The sequence below is a fragment of the Rutidosis leptorrhynchoides genome, chromosome 3, assembly GCF_046630445.1.
Source record: "Rutidosis leptorrhynchoides isolate AG116_Rl617_1_P2 chromosome 3, CSIRO_AGI_Rlap_v1, whole genome shotgun sequence".
Lineage (NCBI taxonomy): Eukaryota > Viridiplantae > Streptophyta > Magnoliopsida > Asterales > Asteraceae > Rutidosis > Rutidosis leptorrhynchoides.
In genome coordinates this window covers 77,991,270-78,014,736 of record NC_092335.1, presented here as the reverse complement: position 1 = coordinate 78,014,736, position 23,467 = coordinate 77,991,270, and the positions used below count along the sequence as shown (strand labels likewise).

General features: G+C 36.0%; 2 protein-coding genes across 2 annotated transcripts; one reads left to right on the top strand and one right to left on the bottom strand.

Moving 5' to 3' along the window:
* Positions 1-616: 616 nt before the first annotated feature.
* LOC139900125 (syntaxin-related protein KNOLLE-like) lies at positions 617-1,410 on the top strand. The gene is made up of 2 exons (XM_071882924.1): positions 617-1,138; positions 1,246-1,410. Exons 1-2 carry the CDS (start codon positions 617-619, stop codon positions 1,408-1,410), a joined length of 687 nt encoding a protein of 228 aa, XP_071739025.1.
* A 2,151-nt stretch (positions 1,411-3,561) lies between these two features.
* On the bottom strand, positions 3,562-7,520 carry LOC139896391 (uncharacterized mitochondrial protein AtMg00810-like). Its single transcript, XM_071879024.1, has 4 exons — positions 7,353-7,520; positions 7,199-7,281; positions 6,044-6,115; positions 3,562-5,752 (listed from the first exon to the last, which is right to left on the bottom strand). Exons 1-4 carry the CDS (start codon positions 7,402-7,404, stop codon positions 4,874-4,876), a joined length of 1,086 nt encoding a protein of 361 aa, XP_071735125.1. The 5' UTR covers positions 7,405-7,520; the 3' UTR covers positions 3,562-4,873.
* Positions 7,521-23,467: the final 15,947 nt, after the last annotated feature.

Below are 23,467 nucleotides of genomic sequence, written 5' to 3'. Positions count from 1 at the left end.
TGAAACCTGATCTATGAAACTTAGTCTGGCGAGAGAACAAATTTGCATTAATTTGTGCAAAAATTGTGCAACATTTGTGCAACTTCTTGCAAACGGATCTATGAAACCACATTCGAGATAAATGACAAGATATCTCGGTAAGCTATAAGAAATATGTCTTAAGGACTGTGCTTATCTTTCTAACATGTAAAATTAGTTGTGTAGCATGTATTTAAATAGAAGATGCATATAGTTTTTTAAATGTATAACTCCACTATAACAAATTCTCTAGCATAAATCCGCGAATTCGCAATAATAATAATAATAATGATAATAATAATAATAATAATAATAATTAATAATAATAATAATAATAATAATAATAATAATAATAATAATAATAATAATAATAATAATAATAATAATAATAATAATAATAATAATAAGATGTCCCACCACGCTTTCATAAATTAAATCATAAATATAAATAAATCCAAAAAAAGGAAAATCGCTGCGTAAGATTTGATCATAAACATAAACCCTAACTTTCCAAATCCAAGAAACTTGGCCCTTACGGATTAAATCAATCCCTAAAATATGATACCCTTAACGTTAAATAATTCCCATCCACGAAACGATGGTTATAAAGCCAGAAGGATTTTGCAGTTTAGATTTACATAGAAAATTTGACGACAGAATGAGTAATCCTCTGGGTGAACGTGTTCATAAATTTTTGCAACAATTTGATAGCATTCGGAAAGAGTTGGATATTTTGAAGTCAAAAACAAAGGTGTTGAATGATCCAGATTCTAGAAAATCAGCTTCCAATTTGAGCCGACTTCAGATCAAGAATGAAGTCGATAGTCTTTTGGTATTGGCTAGAGGGATCATAACGAATTTGGAGGAGATTTACCGCATGCATGCCGAAGATAGGCAAGATGAGAATGGTACGTGGAGAAGTAGAGATTTGTATCAGTTGACGATTGACTTTAGGATGTTTGTGAATCATCTTCTGGAATTCGAAGTGGAATTTATGGAGGAGTGCAAGGAGAATGTTAAAAGATGGTATCACACAGTGTTTGGAAAACCAGCGAATGAAGAAGAGATTGGAATGATCATGAGAAGTGGCATTGTAGATGGTGAAGAATTGATGAAATCGGTACGTAAATTTTGAATTTTGATAAATTAATTTATATTTTTATCATGTAATATAAATATAATATAATGATGCATTATTTGTTTTTGTTTTTGTTTTTCAAAATATAGTGTGTGAAAAGCGGTGGAGATGTTTTGGTGATCCCGGTTGCGGAAGAGATAGAGATAGAGGATGCTATTGATGCTAATCTTAAGTTAGAGATGAGGACAAAGATGAATGAATTGGTGAAAGATCAAGTGGATTATATGAATGCTAATGGGTTAATTTTTTCCTGAAAAAATTGCATGCAGCTAGCTTTTAGTTATTTGGTTATGGATTTTAGCTTTTACATAGTATGGATTTTAATTATTTGGTTGAGTTAGCATTTTTATTATTAAATGAATTATGGTAGATTTTGATTATAACTTGAATTATTTATTTATTTATGTTTTTTTTATTAACAAAACCTATGTGCCCATTGGATCCGAGCCTAAGAACTAGATTGATAAAAAGTGATTGGAGCCTAGAGAACCAATATTTGCTAAAACCGAAACCAGTTCATAAACAATCAACCAATAGTTCATGTTAAGTTTTATGTTAATTTTTGCACTTGAACAAATAATTTGGCAACATGAATCACGAATCAAAGTATTCGATAACAGCAGCTTTAAATTTTTTATGACGGATGAACTTAAATTTTAAAATAAATACCAACTGAATTCGGGGTTTTTTAGGGAGATTTAAAATTTGAATTTTCAAAATAATTCTATATTATATAGTATTTGTTATTGTTATGTTGTTAAGAAATCAAAACAGTTTCAATAGTAATGTTGAATTATACTAATAATAAAGCAAGCAAGTTAAAATAATGTTTCGTTGAACGTATTTTAATCATCTAAGTAACCTAGACTAACACATTCTTATGATTATGGACAAAGATCGTCGGCTCTCACTTGCAACACATCCAACATAACAAACAGTGTTCGCAAGATCTTATGAGTGTCATGACCTTATGCTTAACATAACAACTGCAAATTGTACATATTGTAATCATCTAATTATAATCACGTATTACTAAAACTTATGACCTGATTCAGCCAAGAACGCATGCCCTTTGATCCTTTGAATATGATCATGTTTCATTGAAAAAGACGATGACAACATATAACATTTGATTTGATTTGGCATATCGCTGAGATTTCATATATTAAACTTTCATTCCATAAATCTACATACTCTCAACTTCATACAATACATATACCCTCGAATCATCATTAAACTATAAACTTTATCGATTCATTCCATCAATCTATATACTCTCAACTTTCATTCCACCGTTTCACTTTCATTCCATCAATCTATATACTCTCAACTTCGGTTTAATTCAAATGTTGACTCATAAGAATAACATCCTTAAAACTGATTTCCAGTGTTGACTCATGTATTTAGGTTGACAAAAATTGATTTACTTGATTCCTCATATATAGCCCAAATTAAATTTGAATATATGACTACTCCTTTACACTCCTTTACGTGAATGTGGGCCATATTTACTAAAAATGGGAATAATTTCAGAGTATAACTTACACCGTTTCTTGGCATATAATAAGGTCTTTCATGTTGCGCTATACAACAACATATAAGCTTTTTGATAGAGCACTTCATCCATTTCAACTACCTGGACAACAATAAATGTTCCTATCAACATCACCATCTGCAGCAGCACCAAATTCACGGGCATTGCTATCAATGTGGTTAATCAATCCCATTCGTACTACCAATTCATTTGCGTAGGTTAAATTGGGTTCAGGGTATCCACCACCAAAGTCTTCCTGTTTGCATCATAATAGTTCAGTTGAGAACAGACTAAAAATACAGTTGAATCAATGTGACCTAGTATGTTTTAAGTTATTTTTATGTTGTCTAACTGAGATCAAATAAGTTGTGAGTTAAATAAATTATATATTTAGTTGAACTTCAGATCTTTTGAAACGATACCAATCCGATATAACGTTTAACTTATAAAAGTATGACATTTTTTTTGAAAAGATTAATAATAACCACCACAACCACAATTTGATTACATTACTTGTTCAAAAGCTAGTACAAGTTTAGACAATACATCAATTCACATGTCTACATCATCGGGTACACAAGACCCGTAAATTAACCCAATTGTTTAACCAAAATGACACATTGATGAGCATGACCATCGGGACCATTACCAAAAAGCGCCTTCTCAAGTCCGCCACAAGAAAGCTAGGCCAATTCATTACCCTTATCCTTCGATGTGCCATAATCTATCAAAATGTAAACATTGAAGGAGTAAGCTACAACGCTTAGTGAGTGCAATACTTATATGCATACATACATAAATCACTTACTTGCGCACTTACACAAACCGCATACAAGATAGCATCACTAACACAAATATACACAACCAAGTACAAGTTAGCATGTTAATTGCATAACCAAGAATATAACACGCTACACAACACAAAATACAACTTACTACGCAAAAATGGTTAACCATTCCCAAATGTGCTAACCATCGATTGAATAGTTTGATAAATTTCATATTCAGATCCAATTTTCCGTTCGAACAAAGAATTAGCATTTAATAAGCAAACGATTTAGCATAATAGTTACTAACAATGAACAAATAAATCCTTGAGAAGACGATGATACAGTAAGATGATGGTGTGGTGTGGGGTGGTGTGTTTGACTATATAGGTCTGAAATCACATTCCCATGACTAAGTAATCGAATAAATAGAATCAGCTGTTAGGAGAAAAAGAAACAAAAAAAAAAGGAAAATGAAGAGATTACCCCGACCTTCAACAGTTGAAATTTTGTCATCGGATTAGTACCGTTAATTATGTATCAAAGAATTAACATACTATATTTCATATCGGACCGACCCGGCCCATTTTGACCCACACAGTAATACGTTGGGTTGTTACCCACTTAAACAACACATTTAGCTACCCTGGTAGAACACTTAAATTTATAATAACTTATTGATCAACATTTTCTTTTAAAAATTTAAGTAAAATAAAAAAATTTGAAGGAACTGTGCAAATGATATTGTTGGAAGCTTCGACGAGCCCAACACACCACTATAGAGGATCTAGACTATACTAGACTCACTACACCAACACTTTGACGTTGGTTAGCCTTTAATTTTATAAATCCTTAGTGCACAATGTACTTAGGCGACAGTGTCGACCATATATCTTTAGGCGGTATAACCGACCATGTATTACTTAGGCGGCAGAGCCGACCATATAATAAGAACAACAAAAGTGCACTAAGAACTTAAACACAAACTAAGGCTTGATCGGGAAACTTAACAAAAACACTTATATTAAATTACAATTACAATATTACTTACAAGCTTTCTCTTCTCTACTTTCGCTAACTCACACTCTTCTTCTCTTCTTCACAACTCACTTCTTATTTCACTCTCACAACTTCACAACTTACTTCACACCCTACAAATGAAATCCTCACCCTTATTTATACTACTCCATGGAAGTTTCTAGAAACTAGATATTTCCATGGATATATATAAATATCTAGATATTTTTATACATATAAATATCTATATATTTCTTACACACATAAATATCTAGATTTTTCTTTACATTTTAATATCTAGATATTTTTCATATACATATTAATATCTAGATATTTTACCCATATACATATACTAATTCCATATTATTCTAAATTTGCATTGTATTTTAACACTCCCCCTCAATGCAAATTTTCTTCCAACGATGTCTTGCAGACCATTCCAAGTGCTTCTCTGAATTTTGTAAACTTCGGTTTACTTAGGCTCTTGGTGAATATATCTGCAACCTGTTCATCTGTCTTTGTTGGCATCATCTTGATCTCTCCTTCAAGGACCTTCTCGCGAACATAGTGATAGTGCACTTCTATATGTTTTGTTCTCGCATAAAAGACTGGATTTTCTGCTAGACGAATAGCTGATAGGTTATCGCAGAAAAGCTTTACTTGATAATCTGTTGATTGATGAAGATCTTCCATTAGTTGCTTCAACCACATAATTTCTTGTGTTGCTGATGCTGCCGATCGATATTCTGCTTCAGTGCTTGACAAGGATACTGTTGGTTGTCTCTTGCTGCACCATGATATTACTCCCGATCCAAGACTAAACATGTATCCAGTTGTTGACCGTCGTGTATCATAGTCTCCAGCGTAATCGGCGTCACAATATCCAGTCATGTGACATTCTTTTGTTTTCTTGTATAAAATACCAAAGTTGATAATGCCTTTAACATACCTTAAGATGCGTCGTACAACATCAAGGTGAGGCTTCTTCGGATTGCTCATGTATCGACTAACCACTCCAACTGCATAAGATATGTCTGGCCGGCTTAGTGTGAGATAAATAAGACTTCCGACCATCTTTCGATACATGGTAACATCTTGAAGACTTTTTCCTTCATCTGCTCGTAGTTTTGTATTCGGATCCATTGGGGTTGAGATAGGTTTGTAATTAAGCATTCCGTACTTTTGTAAAAGATCTCGCGCATATTTTTGTTGTCCCAGAAATAACCCTTCTCTTTTCTGCTCTATTTCGAGTCCAAGAAAATGTTTGAGTTCTCCAAGCTAAAGATAGGAATGTTAAAGCCCTCACCGACATTTATTACACATAAATATCTAGATTTTTCTTACACACATAAATATCTAGATTTTTCTTTACATTTTAATATCTAGATATTTTTCATATACATATTAATATCTAGATATTTTACCCATATACATATACTAATTCCATATTATTCTAAATTTGCATTGTATTTTAACAGATATATCTTACATAAAGATAGGAATGTTAAAGCCCTCACCGACATTTATTCGAACACCTAGACGAAATCAAAGTAACATCACAAATCGAACCTTGTTTTGTCCACATGTTTTATGATCTGCTGGGAAAATTGGCAATACTCTTTCTCCTTTAGATTCCATCACCTATATTATAATTAATCAATGAAACAAAATAATTAAAATTGATGATAATATGGTGAACCGTCATGTTATACATCGTTAATTAAAAGGACATTTCAACCAACCCTATTGTTCTCACCCATTAATCAACATGGTTTCAAACTCTAACATTATTTAGCATATCAATATGTAAATAAGAACTACTAAAAGCCCGTCACTAATACATCGTCTTTTCCACTTCAGTTATCTTTACCTTGTATAAATATTACCTATATGTGTGAAGACCAAAAGTATGCAAGGCATTTGGTCCAGTTCATATACCTCTATTTCTAAAGTCAACGAACATGACTTTTCTAAAGCTATCCATAAGTAAAAAATTGGTCAAGAAATGGATATAAAATATTATTATTCAGATACCACTAATCTAACAATCATATTCCATATAAAAAAAATACCTCATTTCAAAAAATATAACTCAAAATAATCATGACAGTTAACTAATCATTTCGGTACGTAATGTCCAACATTTATTAGCTATTATTATAGTAAAATAGGTTATTCATAGGTAGCTGCAAGTTGAAGTCAACAAAAGTCAACATGAGTCAACTGTAAAAAAAAAAAAAAAAAACCGTTAAAGGTGGTCATTACAACCCATTTACTTACAAATAGGATGATTCAAGTTATGTTAACCTCTAACATGTCTTAGTTTCCCGAATTTCAAATTCAATGAATAGAACCCAAAATCAATTTATTCAACAATGAAATTGTACAAACCAAAGCACACAGGTCCTACTAAATCCTTCATTAATTGTCTATTCATGTACTTCCTTGAGAGTTTCCTTATCCAATTACACATTTCAGAACTTTTATGGATTGACAATCTGATATTTTGAACAAATCCTACTAAAAATCATATCAACAAAAGCAACTGTATAACAAAGGATGCAAATTGTATAACAAAAGCAATTGAACATAATCAAAGGATGCACGCAATTGTATAACAACAGCAACAATCAAATCACATAGCAACAAACAATATATAAATGAGAATAAGCAAATACTTCTAACCTAAGAAATTTTAAGAACAAAAAAATTGGAACTATATACCTTCAAGATTAAGATGAATAGAGAACCCAATTGGGACGGACAGTCTCTATCGACAATAGAAAATGACGGCTGCAAACATTGACCTATAGATGCAAATGAAAACAGAAATGAAACCAAATGAGGCAAAAATAGGAGAAACATAGCAATCGATTACCTGAATCTGAAAATGGGTGCTTTATACTGAAACAATCTTGAAGAAATAGCATGAATGGTACCGATTAAATGACCGGAAAAGTTTAAAGCAATTTCAATCAATTATCCATTTGATTTTTGTGAAGATAGAAAAGAGAGAGAGAGAGAGAGAGTTATTTGAGGTGTGATTTTTGATTTTGTAGATCTGAATCATTTCATATATTTACTGAGAGAGAATTATATATCACTTCATTTCAAATTTCAAATTTTAAAAACCTACTCACATATAATTTTTTGGTAGATGTGTGTAGATTTTTTAAATAAAAAGATATTAAAAAGATGCTTGGTAAATGTGTTAGGTTTAAAAGATGTTCTTTGATAACATAGTGTGTCATAAAAAGTAAGTCATGTACCTTCTCAATGCACTTAGACATGTCGGATCAGATTTTCTAATGCCATGTGGGATAATGATGTGGTGTATGTATTGTATGTATAAATTTGGTGTGAGGTAAAAAAATAGCAACAAATAGTGTATTGTAGCGACCCGACCAAATCATGTTTGACGGCGCCGTCTACTTAGGTCCCGTTACGTGGTCATAAGTCTTTAAGACAAAGTTTGACCAAAATATGTCGCCTTCATTTCATAATAAAGATTGTTCCCAAAGTTTACAAGAATTGTTCAACCAATAGTTAAGTTACAACGTTATAATACGAATGAAAATCTAGGCGACACGGTTTAAAGTAAAGTCAAAAGACGCTCCATGAAATGCACATATACTCGACATCCAATGCAAGTATCAAATAATGAGCGGAAGCATGTATCATGTATCGTTCAAGGACCTGAGAAAAACATAGAAATCTGTCAACGAAAACGTTGGTGAAATCATAGGTTTAAGTAAGTAAGTACAAGTGAACCACAAGATTTGCATCAATGAAATAATAGTAATACATTCCAAAAGTTTGTTTCACGAGCACCCAATTATCAATGCTTAACATTTCCTTCCATTGAACCTCATCACTTAGTGCTAGAACATACACTGTTTCTCGAAAATATATTTCATTCGTAAACGGTAGCGAACCGTTTGAATGAGGGTTTGTCAAACCCATATGGATCCATACAACATAAGTTCTCGCTTACACCCGGCAAGTGTAACTAATGATAATCGAATTGAGGATTTTGTTCTAAACTCGTATGTAGAATGTTTGTTTTCCTGTACTTGTGTTCACTTAGTAAAGAAATGTTTATGTTTTCTCATCCCAAATGTAAGTTCAAAAAGAGTAAAAGTGGGACTATGATCTCACCTTGAGTGCACGAGTAGTAAAGTACTTCGACAAGTAAACGTGTGCAAAGAACAATGCTAGTCTTGACCTAAACAAATAGGTCGTATCAATAACGGTAAACACGATAGGTCAAAGATGTTCAATTAGTCCTATGGCTCGTTACGACTCAATAATGTAGCATGTGGGTCAAATTGTCATGTTTCATGCAAGGTACAAGTATAAAAACATGTTAGAACGATTGCACAATTATTTGGTTAAGTTTGATTAAAAGTCAACTTGGTCGGGTCAAAGTCAACTGAAAAGTCAACGGGGTCGGGTCGGGTATCCGACAATTTTTCTAAGTTATATAATCATATATGAGCATGTTGGCCAAGTTTCATGTTAATCGGAGGTCTAGAACATGCCAAACATTTTTCGTCAAAAGGTCAAGCAAACAGCCAGTTTTAGGCAAACGGGACGGCGTCCTGAGAAGCTAGACGGCGTCCCTCTTTTAAGTTTGGGACGGCGTCCCTGAGAGCTAGACGGCGTCCCTCTTTTAAGTTTGGGACGGCGTCCCTGAGAGCTAGACGGCGTCCCTCTTTTAAGTTTGGGACGGCGTCCTGCTTTTCTGGACGGCGTCCTGGTTTGTTTCCAGACCCTGTTTGCTGCAACTCTAAGTGCACGAACCAACAATCAAACCAACCCAAATTACAAACCGCAAACAATTAGAACATGTATTTTATATCACCGGAAAGGTAATTTGACGAGGAAAACACCTAGACACATTTCATCAAGCAATTCAACACTTACACATCCCAAAACCGCATTTAAACGTCCATAATCAAAGTTCAAGTTCCAAATATGCATTTCATGATTCGGGCAACCAATTTACATGTATGATATGCCGTTTCGAAGGTAATCATACACACATTGCAACAAAATTCTTATCTACAATATTTCATAGCATTTGGTGCATCAAAAGTTCATCTAAAGCTTATCAAACCCTAATCCAAGTTCACAAAATCACTAATCATGTTCTTGGAGTTTCCTTAATCAACCTATACATCAAAACGAAGCTAATGATACTAGGAACACAATTAGAACATGAACTTTTAACATCTAACAACATATGATCATCCAAAATTCAAGAACAACACAACAAAATTCAAGTTCATGCTAGTTACACTAAAACAACGAGATCGAGCATATAAATCACATAAACAAACTAGACTCGAGCCATAGACACTAATTAACAACCTTATAACTTAAAAATCTCAAGAACACAAGAATTAGTGATTTTAGAAAGTTACCCAAAATTGATGAAATCGGTATGGAAACGAAGAGGAGATCACGAGGAGTTCAAATATGCAATTTGTTTTGATCGAATCCTTCTTGAACGAATTTGGATGATGATTGAAGGTTTGAGGGTTTTGAGAGAAAAAGGTGAAGTATTATTTGGGAGGTGATAAAATGAATGGAGAGGAAAGAGTTGACTAGTTGACCTAGTCATCTCTTTCTCCATTTGGCAACTTTAGTCCCTCAACTTAGGAAACGGGTACGGGAATTACCTAAACGAGATAATTCAAACGCGTATTAACGAGATGTGTTATAAACATATAACGGAATTTAAATAGTTAAACGGAAAAGTAAATGGAAAAAGGCGGGATGTTACATTACCTACACCTTAAAAGAAATTTCGTCCCGAAATTTAAGTAGGCGTAGTAGTCGTTGTTTCTTCCTCGAGATCTTGCGTTTCCGAATTCACGAATAGATGAGGATACTTCCTTTGCATTTGATCTTGTCTTTCCCAAGTAAACTCGGGCCCCCTTTTGGCGTTCCAATGGACTTTAACAATCGGGATTCGGCTTTGTTTCAATGTCTTGACGGAGGTGTCCACAATTTCAACCGGTTCCTCCACAAAATGAAGCTTGTCATCAATAGTAAGTTCCTCAAGAGGGATGACGATATCGGGTTCGGCAAGACACTTTTTCAAGTTAGATACATGGAAGGTAGGATGAACGGAGTTCAATTGAGGCGGGAGATCTAAACGATAAGCAACGGTTCCAATACGCTCCAAGATTTCGAAAGGACCAATATACCGCGGATTTAGCTTCCCGCGTTTCCCAAAACGGATTACACCCTTCCAAGGTGCGACTTTTAACATTACTCGGTCACCGACTTGAAATTCGAGATCGTTGCGTCGTTTGTCGGTATAGCTCTTTTGACGACTTCGGGCCGTCCTAAGCCTATCTCGGATTTGAACGATTTTCTCGGTGGTTTCGTGAATGAGTTCGGGTCCGGTGATTTGCACGTCGCCTACCTCGGCCCAACAAAGAGGTGAACGACATTTGCGGCCATATAGCGCTTCAAAAGGTGCGGCTTTAATACTCGCGTGATAACTATTATTGTAAGAGAACTCGGCGAGAGGTAAGTGCTTGTCCCAAGCTTTTCCGAAATCAACCACGCAAGCTCGTAACATGTCCTCTAAGGTTTGAATTGTACGTTCGCTTTGTCCGTCGGTTTGAGGATGATATGCGGTGCTCATGTCTAAACGCGTTCCCAACGCTTCTTGCAATGTACGCCAAAATCTAGAAACGAAACGGCCATCTCGGTCGGAGATAATCGATAAAGGTACACCGTGTCGGGCTACGATCTCCTTAATGTAAAGTTGTGCAAGTTTCTCCATTTTGTCCGTTTCTTTCATGGCAAGGAAGTGTGCGGATTTGGTGAGACGGTCAACAATAACCCAAATGGTATCATAACCGCCCGTCGTTTTTGGTAGCTTGGTGATAAAATCCATCGTTATCCTTTCCCACTTCCATTGCGGGATCTCGGGTTGTCGAAGTAGTCCGGACGGTCTTTGGTGTTCGGCTTTGACTTTGGAACATGTCAAACACTTGGAAACATAAGTAGCTACGTCCCTTTTGATGTTCGGCCACCAATATAGTTGTTTAAGGTCGTGGTACATCTTATTGGTACCGGGGTGAATCGAGTATCGTGACTTATGGGCTTCATCTAAAATAAGGCTTCGTAGATCCCCATAACTAGGCACCCAAATTCTTCCGGCGAAATATCGGAGTCCAGTTTCTTTAACTTCGAATCGAGAGGTGAGGACGTTCAAGTGTTCGAGAGAGATGTTTTCATCCTTGAGAGCCTCATCTTGGGCTACCCGAATTTGGCTATTAAGGTTGGTGTGAATGGTGATGTTTAAAGCTCGGACACGGAGAGGCACCGCTCTTTCTTTTCGACTTAAGGCATCGGCTACTACATTTGCCTTCCCGGGATGGTAACGAAGCTCGCAATCGTAATCGTTTAAGGTTTCAATCCACCTTCGTTGTCTCATGTTTAGTTGCTTTTGATCGAAAATGTGTTGAAGGCTTTTGTGATCGGTGAAGATAGTACTCTTGGTTCCATAAAGATAGTGTCTCCACATTTTAAGTGTAAAGACAACGGCTCCGAGTTCGAGATCATGTGTCGTATAGTTTCGTTCATGAATTTTGAGTTGTCGAGAAGCATAAGCAATGACTTTCGTTCGTTGCATCAATACACACCCAAAACCATGTTTTGAGGCATCGCAATATACAACAAAGTCATCATTGCCTTCGGGAAGTGACAAGATAGGAGCGGTGGTTAGCTTCGTTTTCAAGATTTGGAATGCGGATTCATGTTCGGTCGCCCAAATGAATTTCTTTCCCTTGTGAGTCAATGCGGTTAGAGGACGTGCAACCAAAGAGAAATTTTCGATGAACCTACGATAGTACCCGGCGAGACCCAAGAATTGACGAATGTGAGTAGGAGTAGTAGGAGTCTCCCATTTACTAATGGCTTCGATTTTCGTGGGATCGACTTTAATACCTTGATCACTTACAACATGACCAAGAAATTGAACTTCCTTTAACCAAAATTCACACTTGGAGAATTTGGCATAGAGTTGTTCTTGTCTTAAAAGTTCAAGCACAAGTCGGAGATGTTGTTCGTGCTCTTCTTCATTTTTAGAATAGATCAATATATCATCGATGAACACAATAACGAATTTATCGAGATACGGTTTGCACACGCGGTTCATAAGATCCATGAACACCGCCGGTGCGTTAGTGAGACCAAATGGCATGACAAGGAATTCATAACTACCATAACGAGTTCGGAAAGCGGTTTTGGAGACATCTTCCCCCTTAACCCTCAATTGATGATAACCCGAGCGGAGATCGATTTTCGAATATACACAAGACCCTTGTAGTTGATCAAAGAGGTCATCGATGCGAGGAAGAGGATATCGGTTCTTAACCGTCAATTTATTTAGTTCACGATAATCAATGCACATTCGTAGGGATCCGTCTTTCTTTTTAACAAACAAAATCGGAGCGCCCCAAGGTGAATGGCTAGGTTGGATAAAACCACGATCAAGTAGTTCTTGGATTTGACTTTGCAATTCTTGCATTTCGGATGGAGCAAGTCTATACGGTGCACGTGCTATGGGTGCGGCTCCCGGAATAAGATCGATTTGAAATTCAACCGGTCGATGAGGCGGAAGACCCGGCAATTCGTCGGGAAATACATCGGAATAGTCACTAACAATTGGCACATCATCGATGTGCTTCTCATCGGACTCGACTTTCTTAACGTGAGCAAGGATCGCAAAACAACCCTTACGGAGTAGTTTTCTAACTTTAACACACGAAACGAGGTTGAGTCCGGTGCAACTCTTATCGCCATAGACGATCAAAGGTTCACCATTCTCGATAGGAATTCGGATTGCGTTAAGATCACAAAGAATGTGAGATTTCATTTTGGCTAACCAATTCATACCGATTATTACATCAAAGCTTCCTAGTTCCATGGGTATCAAATCAATTTCAAATTCCTTACCCAAAATGTTTAACGTACACCCCCGGTAATATGTGTTGGCACTTAATAGTTTCCCGTTAGCCACTTCAATGGTATAAGTGGTATCTAATGGAAGAGGTGGAGTGCTAAAAGAATGAGTCAAAGTCTTGGATACAAAGCATTTATCGGCACCCGAATCGAATAAACAGGAGACATAAGAATTGTTGAGAAGAAACGTACCCGTGACTAGTTCAGTGTCATCCCGGGCTTCCTCGGTGTTGATGTTGAAAGCTCGGCCGCGCGTATTGGTGTTATCTTTCCTTTTCGGGCATGCATTTCTATAATGACCCGTTTGACCACATTCGTAACAAGTGCCCGTCTTTGGTGCATTGGGCCACTTTCGAGCAACGGGAGTGGCACTTTTACAATCGTTGGCCTTATGACCAACTCCTTGGCACCGGTGGCAAATTAACTTGCCACATTCACCAAAGTGATGTTTGTTGCATTTGTTGCAAAGAGGTAGATTCCCGGCATAACCCTTCTTGCCGTCGGAAGTGAAAGATTTCTTGGTAAAGTTGTTGTTGCTTGATTGGGAGGGTTCCCACTTTCTTTTGTTGCCGCCCGATTTATCCTCGGCCTTAGGTGCCGGAACTACGATTTCGTCAACCGTTTCAATTAGTTGGCGAGCCATGTTCATAGCGGCTTGATGAGTAGCGGGTTTGGATGACATCACCCCTTGTTTGATGCTTTTTGGAAGACCGAGCATGTAGAGCTCAATCCTTTGAGATTCGGGGTTAACAAGATTAGGACACATCAAGGATAGTTCGGCGAAGCGTTGATTATAAGCTTTAAGATCGTTTCCGACCGCTTTCAAAGCTCTTAGTTCTTCCTCAAGTTTTCGGGTTTCTTCGCGCGGAAAATATTCAACAATCATCTTTTCCTTTAGATCGGCCCAAGAGAGGGCATGAGCTTCATCGGTACCCACCGATTGAACATAGGTATTCCACCATGTTAGAGCAATTCCGGAGAAAGTGTGAGTGGAGTATTTGACCTTGTCTTGGTCCCGACAACCGCTTATGCTAAAGACGGCTTCCGTTTGCTCAAACCATCGGGTGAGCACGACCGGTCCCCCGGTTCCGTCAAAAGTGTGAGGTTTGCACCCCATGAAAGCTTTATAGGAGCATCCCTCGTTTGAGTTTCCGGCTCCATTGTTGTTGTTGTTGTTGTTGTGGTTGTTATTATTATTGTTGTTGGATGAGTGACCGGCCATGGCCGCATCTACGGCGGTAGCTATCATCCGTTCGAGAGCTTGTTCGGGAGTTTCATTGCGGCGTACACGACGAGGAGCCATTGTTCCTTCAAGACACAAGAATATCATTGATTAGTATTCTCAGTAATACTAACCGTGATATAGAATAAAGATAAAGAGAAGTTTTTCCTCGACTCGCCTTAAATTCTTTATGTCATAATGTCGGAACGTTCATATGAGTCACCGTAATATAATCCCGGAAATTATATTACCCTGATTCATATGTGCATTCGACATCATTTCATATAGTCAAGGTGGCGTGTCAATCAAATTAAACAACGTGAGATTAAGATGAACTAAGAGTAGATATGAGTAGAAGCGTTCGAGTATAAATGCACAAGTAGTCAAGTAATTCCTACTTCAAGTCTATATGCCGGTTGTAGTCTAGACTCACCAATGTACCCTATGACTCGGGGTCGACACCAATGAACTCTAAATCCCTACAACCAACGCTCTGATACCATCTGTAGCGACCCGACCAAATCATGTTTGACGGCGCCGTCTACTTAGGTCCCGTTACGTGGTCATAAGTCTTTAAGACAAAGTTTGACCAAAATATGTCGCCTTCATTTCATAATAAAGATTGTTCCCAAAGTTTACAAGAATTGTTCAACCAATAGTTAAGTTACAACGTTATAATACGAATGAAAATCTAGGCGACACGGTTTAAAGTAAAGTCAAAAGACGCTCCATGAAATGCACATATACTCGACATCCAATGCAAGTATCAAATAATGAGCGGAAGCATGTATCATGTATCGTTCAAGGACCTGAGAAAAACATAGAAATCTGTCAACGAAAACGTTGGTGAAATCATAGGTTTAAGTAAGTAAGTACAAGTGAACCACAAGATTTGCATCAATGAAATAATAGTAATACATTCCAAAAGTTTGTTTCACGAGCACCCAATTATCAATGCTTAACATTTCCTTCCATTGAACCCCATCACTTAGTGCTAGAACATACACTGTTTCTCGAAAATATATTTCATTCGTAAACGGTAGCGAACCGTTTGAATGAGGGTTTGTCAAACCCATATGGATCCATACAACATAAGTTCTCGCTTACACCCGGCAAGTGTAACTAATGATAATCGAATTGAGGATTTTGTTCTAAACTCGTATGTAGAATGTTTGTTTTCCTGTACTTGTGTTCACTTAGTAAAGAAATGTTTATGTTTTCTCATCCCAAATGTAAGTTCAAAAAGAGTAAAAGTGGGACTATGATCTCACCTTGAGTGCACGAGTAGTAAAGTACTTCGACAAGTAAACGTGTGCAAAGAACAATGCTAGTCTTGACCTAAACAAATAGGTCGTATCAATAACGGTAAACACGATAGGTCAAAGATGTTCAATTAGTCCTATGGCTCGTTACGACTCAATAATGTAGCATGTGGGTCAAATTGTCATGTTTCATGCAAGGTACAAGTATAAAAACATGTTAGAACGATTGCACAATTATTTGGTTAAGTTTGATTAAAAGTCAACTTGGTCGGGTCAAAGTCAACTGAAAAGTCAACGGGGTCGGGTCGGGTATCCGACAATTTTTCTAAGTTATATAATCATATATGAGCATGTTGGCCAAGTTTCATGTTAATCGGAGGTCTAGAACATGCCAAACATTTTTCGTCAAAAGGTCAAGCAAACAGCCAGTTTTAGGCAAACGGGACGGCGTCCTGAGAAGCTAGACGGCGTCCCTCTTTTAAGTTTGGGACGGCGTCCCTGAGAGCTAGACGGCGTCCCTCTTTTAAGTTTGGGACGGCGTCCCTGAGAGCTAGACGGCGTCCCTCTTTTAAGTTTGGGACGGCGTCCTGCTTTTCTGGACGGCGTCCTGGTTTGTTTCCAGACCCTGTTTGCTGCAACTCTAAGTGCACGAACCAACAATCAAACCAACCCAAATTACAAACCGCAAACAATTAGAACATGTATTTTATATCACCGGAAAGGTAATTTGACGAGGAAAACACCTAGACACATTTCATCAAGCAATTCAACACTTACACATCCCAAAACCGCATTTAAACGTCCATAATCAAAGTTCAAGTTCCAAATATGCATTTCATGATTCGGGCAACCAATTTACATGTATGATATGCCGTTTCGAAGGTAATCATACACACATTGCAACAAAATTCTTATCTACAATATTTCATAGCATTTGGTGCATCAAAAGTTCATCTAAAGCTTATCAAACCCTAATCCAAGTTCACAAAATCACTAATCATGTTCTTGGAGTTTCCTTAATCAACCTATACATCAAAACGAAGCTAATGATACTAGGAACACAATTAGAACATGAACTTTTAACATCTAACAACATATGATCATCCAAAATTCAAGAACAACACAACAAAATTCAAGTTCATGCTAGTTACACTAAAACAACGAGATCGAGCATATAAATCACATAAACAAACTAGACTCGAGCCATAGACACTAATTAACAACCTTATAACTTAAAAATCTCAAGAACACAAGAATTAGTGATTTTAGAAAGTTACCCAAAATTGATGAAATCGGTATGGAAACGAAGAGGAGATCACGAGGAGTTCAAATATGCAATTTGTTTTGATCGAATCCTTCTTGAACGAATTTGGATGATGATTGAAGGTTTGAGGGTTTTGAGAGAAAAAGGTGAAGTATTATTTGGGAGGTGATAAAATGAATGGAGAGGAAAGAGTTGACTAGTTGACCTAGTCATCTCTTTCTCCATTTGGCAACTTTAGTCCCTCAACTTAGGAAACGGGTACGGGAATTACCTAAACGAGATAATTCAAACGCGTATTAACGAGATGTGTTATAAACATATAACGGAATTTAAATAGTTAAACGGAAAAGTAAATGGAAAAAGGCGGGATGTTACATGTATATGTATAGGATTTTTGTGAGACAATTCTCTATCCTACATGGTCCTTAAATGAAGGAGTGAATGACATTTGGACAAAAGCTTACCGATATATATATATATATATATATATATATATATATATATATATATATAATTAATTGAAAAAATATTGTAGGGAGTGTATATATGTATGGTTGACAATATTGGAGGGAGTGTATATATGTATGGTTGAAAAAATATTGGACTATCAACAACTTGTATATCTCGGACTTTTGCTTCAAGCCAATTGTTGATTTCCTCTGTAACTTTCACAAATTCAACTAACATTGCCTTTTCTTTAGGCGACAAATTGGATACTAATCGGTTACATAACTTAAAGTTCCCCTTAATCCTAGCATCTTGAATCCGTTTATAAAATTTCTTCGTTGAATTGTTAAAAACGGGTTCATCTAATTTCGTATCAACAACGGGGTTCTTTGTTATCAGGTCATCATTGGTTGTTGCTTCATCTTCGCCACACTTAGGCGTTTTTATTGGTTCAACAGTTTTGGTTGGTGGAGATCTAAACTTTCGGTTCACAAAGGTGATCAATTTGTCACCATCCCTTAGTGTCATTCTACCTTCTCTTACATCAATGAATGCCTCGGTGGTTGCTAAAAATGGGTGACCTAAAATTAGAGGAATATTAAGGTCTTCCTCCATATTAATAACTATGAAGTTTGCAACAAAGGTCAAACTTTTCACTTTAACAAGTAAATTATTTGCTATTTCAACCGGGTGTTTAATGGTTTGATCAAATAATTGAACACTTATTCTGGTTGATCTTAATTTACCCACACCTAATCTTTTATATAAGGAAAGAGGCATAACATTTGCACTTGCTCCTAAATCTGCGAGTCCATTATACATAGCACCATCGTTAAACAAGCAAGAAATGATAAATTCACCTGGGTCTCCTACTTTAGTAAGTAGAGTTGGTTTGTTACCCTTTTCCAAGTGATCTTTTCTTGGTTCTTTCACTTCTACTTGAACTTCTTGTTCACATTTTTCTTCGTTTCCTAGAATGGGAGGTTTGTATAGGAATTCTTCTTCATCACTCCAATTTGAAGTTTCCCCGTCTTCCAATTTTGGTTTTTCATATGTTATTGATAACATATTTATGTTTTCATTATGTGGGTTTTCTTGGGTTGTGAAATTATGATTGACTTCATTGTCAACTTCCATCGGATCATGTATGTAATGTTTAACTCTGTGGCCATTAACTTTAAATTCAATAATTACATGCGACAGTCACTTTTTTTTCTTAAACTGGGTGTTTTTTGTGTGAGGAAATAGATATGGGTTAGAGGGAGTGTATATATGTATGGTTGGACATCTTAACTTTTTGTAAATGTATTTACATCATTTTCTTGCATGTAGAGACTCAAAAACTGTTGGATGAGCATAAGGTTATTTTGGACGCTAAAACACATGATTTTGAGGCGGAGTTGGAACGAAAAAGAAAATCATTGGATGAGGAATTCGAAGTCAAAATTGTGGAGATGGAGAAAAAGGAAGTTGAAGTCAATCACTTACAAGTAAAAATCACGAAACGAGAACAAGCGCTAGAAAAGAAACTCGATAAAATTAAGGAGAAAGAGAAAGATTTTGAATTGAAGTCATAGACTTTAAAGGAGACGGATAAGTCCCTTAAATCAGAGGAGAAGAATCTAGAGAAAGAAAGGAAAGAAGTAAAAAGTGAAATGGAAAATTTGTTAAGTCTTAAAAGGTGAGCTCGAAAAAATAAATATTGAAATTGAAGAACAAAGAGTGACGGTTAAGGAAGAACGTGAAAGATTTAAAGTAACAGGAGACGAGAGGTGCGAGATTCTTCGTTTGCAGTCGGAATTGAAGCATGAGATAGAAAAAATTAGACGAGAGAGGGAATCGATTATGACGGAAACGTAGAATCTGATGCTGGGAAAAGGAGAAATTTGAAAAGGAATGGGACGTTCTATATGAGAAAAGAGACAAGATTAAGAAGGAATTAGAGTCTGTAGCTGCACAGAAGGAGTATATGGAAAATATGAATCGTTTGGAACACGAGAAGTTGAGTAATCAGAGGTTGGAAACCGAGAGTTATATAGCGAGTGAGTTAGAAGCTCTTAAAATATCTAAACAAACGTTTGATGCCAATATCGAGCATGAGAAGTCGGTTCTAGAAGCAAAATAATAACGGTAAGGAATCGGAAATGTTTCGTGAATTTGAAGTGAAGAAACGAGAACTCGAGACCGAGTTACGGAATAAAGATGCGGAGTTTGAGGATCGCATGCGTGAACGTGAAAGATCGTTTGAAGACGAAAAGGAAAGTGAGTTGGCGAATGTCAAATGCTTGAGAGAGATATCGCAAGTAGGGAAATGGAAGAGATGAAATTTGAACGGGCGCGATTAGAGAATGGAAGAAATAATGGTTTTACGAATCAGAAGCTTCTAGAAGGGCGGCAGATGGAAATGAAAAATGATATTAACCACCTTGTTAGGCTTAGCATAAAGTTAAAAGGACCAACGTGAAAGTTCTTGAACGACAAGAGCGGTTTGTTGCGTTCGTTGAGAAACAGAAGGGTTGCAAGGGAGTGTAAAAAGAGTTTCTGAATTTGTCGTATCGGATATTCAATCTTTAGCCGAAATTAAGAATGGTACTTTTGTGTTGCCGAAATTAGCTGATGGTTATATGAAGGAAGCGGTTCGGGATACCCGTATGAGAAACCGAATATCAGGAAGTCTCATGTTTCGGGTAGTAAAACATTTGAATGGCTGTGAAAATGTACCTCGAAGGTGTTTGTATTCTGTTGAGTAAATCATCCCACATCGGCCTTGGGTAAAATTATTGTAGCGCTTATAATAGCTTGGGTTCCTCATCCCCCTGAGTTAACTATTGGGGTTGAATTGGACTCAAGTCAATTATTTCCGCATGATATCAGAGCTAACGGTTGTTGATGTTGGGACCACGCCCGGTCATTGATGTTGGGACCGCGCCCGCAGTAATCTGCGCCTCGTGTGAGGGGGCGTGTTGAGTAACTCATCACACATCGGCCTTGGGTAAAATTATTGTAGTGCTTATAATAGCTTGTGAAGCATCCCGTTCATATCGAATATAAACGTCACGTACTCATTGGTGTCATTGCGAGGTATTGACCTCTATATGTGACATTTTTAAAAATCTGCATACATTTTTATGATACAAACCATAATCTTTATTATAACCAAAGGCTTAAACAACATAATAATGATTATCGTGTAGCGATAATCTTAGTCTTACAAACATTACATTTGATAATAACAATACGGTTTCCAACATATTTCACATTATAAATCTTCCGATATGCAGTTTTATTTTTGACACAAATATGCATACTCCAAATCTTGCTTAAATTCGGCATAATGCAGCGGAATCTTTTATTTATCACCTGAGAATAAACATGCTTAAAACGTCAACATAAAGTTGGTGAGATATAGGTTTAATACTAGCATCGTTATAAATATAGACCACAAGATTTCATATACATAAACGTTTTAATAAAAATATTCTAAGTGGTTGAGCACTTGATAACCATACTTAACATTTAATCAACGTCGCATATTCCCTTTATTATGAAATCTCACTACACTGTACCAAGTGTAGTCACCGAAACGAAGTACTGTGCAACCGTTGAATACTGGTCGTCCAGTCCGATTGGGGTTGTCAGGCCCGATAGATCTATCAACAGGATTCGCGTTTACAATACCGCATGTAAATAGTAGTTACCAAGTTACAGGGAAGTATGCCAGTGGTACAACTCAACGTAGAATATATATTTTTAATCACTTGTGTCCATAACGTAAATCATAAAATGCATGTATTCCCATCCCGAAATATTTAGAGTTTAAAAGTGGGATTATATACTCACTTTTGCCTTGAAGATATTTAACACGACTTTATCTCCGATAGATATCACGAACCTAACCATATATATAATATATCAACATATTTTCTTTTCAAATAATCGTTACATATATACTTATAATACTTTTAATATCTATTAGTCCGTAGTTAGCAGTCCGATGTTAGTGGTCCACAATTAGTTGCTCAATAAAATAAATAAAGACCCCATCGTATTCGTATTGATTAGAATTAATCTCGACCCATGGTACCGTGTTGTCAAATGACGTGTTGCGTACATAAAGTACCGTGTTGTCAAATGACGTGTTGCGTACAATCATGAGGTCTTATAATTAATCTTCTCGTGTTGTTTACGGGTGGTCCTGAAATATGTAAAATCAAATCATGAGTAAATATATATAAAATATCATGTTAATTAGCCAAGATATGATTAGTTTGGTTTTAGTCAAAATATTTTCGTAGCTAAACTAGCTTCGGATACCCGATTTTGTTTTAGTCGTAGTTTCTTCAATACAACTCTGTTTTTGTTGATTCAACTTGCCACTTTCTTGGATCAAGTCATTATTTATGAATATGAACTGTAAATACCTTAGTTTATATTCGAAAGCACAGGTTATAGGTCAAACTTAGGTGAATCTTGTGAAAGTGATCCTTTCCGTCATAAAAACAACATCTATATGATTATTTTTAAAAAATACTTACACTTTGAGTTAAACCATGAGATTTTTATATGTTAATATATTCATAAGAAATATCATTTTTCCAGAATATAAACTTCCAATTCAAAGTTTAAGATGGTTTTTAATTATCCAACCCAAAACAGCCCCCGGTTGTACTCCGACGACGTAGATTAAGTTTTTAAGGTGTTCTTTGTAAAATCAAGTTGTGTCTTGTTAAGTTAGTATATCATTATGATATATTACAGGTCTTGAAGTGTTTTAAAAGTCAAGTTAGAAGGATCTATTTAGTTTGCGAACAAGTTTAAAATCATTCAAACTATGTTCTTGTTGTAATAATTTATCACTCAAAATAAGATAGCTATATAAATATGAATCGAATAAGATTATGAATAAGGTTACTATCTCAAATTACTTGGATAAAGCTACTGTAAAGGGAGTATTACTTGATCCTAAAGAGTGGTGAAGTTGGATTGAAAGATTGGAAGTAAACTTAGAATATAGACTTGAAATGAAAGTAGTATCTTGTAGTGTTCTTGTTTGATCTTAATATGATGGTTATTAAGGTGATTCTTGAGAGAGTTTTTGCTGGATTTCTTAGAGGTGAGTGAAGCTTACAATTAGGTGTTTTTAGCTAGAGAAAATGTGTTGTAAAAATGAAAATGGAATGGAGTATAAATGGTGGTGAAATGATGTATAAGTTTGTAATATTGTGCAAAAGTCTTGTAATATGCCAAGTTGATTAATCATGCATGCTAAGATCCAAAATTTTCTGACTCATGGCTGCTAATAAAGTGATTGTGATGTGTATATACCAATAGTAAATACGTATAGAAGCTGGGTATGATACGGTTACATATACCCTTGATATACTTGTAGAAATCTTGAGGAAACGGAACGAGAATTCAAATATAACTATCTTTTATGAATATACTTATATTGTTTTATGTATTTAAGCCCTTTAAAAGTGATTAAATACGTATTTATATGATACTTGTATAAGCATTATAAGTTATAGGTATGTATGTCAAAGAACGTTACGTATAGTTACCGTTTTGAAAACTTAAGTTAGTAGTCTCAAAGTATACTTATAACTCATTATTATTAATATACAATGAGATGTTAAACCATCCTTAAATCATGTTAAATATGTATAAATACGTATATGTAAACAATCGTATAATTATCGTATGTTATATAGTTCGTGATATCATCTATCAAATTGGACGGTCAAATGTTGTGTAAAACTCTTTTCAAAAACACAAGACTCAACAATTTGGATTGCTTATCATGTTGGTAA

Excerpts from the sequence above, each read along its gene's own strand:
- LOC139900125 (XM_071882924.1), top strand. The coding sequence starts at position 617 with ATGGTTATAAAGCCAGAAGGATTTTGCAGTTTAGATTTACATAGAAAA. Across the intron at positions 1,139-1,245 it reads GTGAAGAATTGATGAAATCG|TGTGTGAAAAGCGGTGGAGA; the intron begins GTACGTAAATTT and ends TTCAAAATATAG.
- LOC139896391 (XM_071879024.1), bottom strand. The coding sequence starts at position 7,404 with ATGCTATTTCTTCAAGATTGTTTCAGTATAAAGCACCCATTTTCAGAT. Across the intron at positions 6,116-7,198 it reads TATTCATCTTAATCTTGAAG|GTGATGGAATCTAAAGGAGA; the intron begins GTATATAGTTCC and ends ATTATAATATAG. Across the intron at positions 5,753-6,043 it reads AAACATGTGGACAAAACAAG|CTTGGAGAACTCAAACATTT; the intron begins GTTCGATTTGTG and ends TCCTATCTTTAG.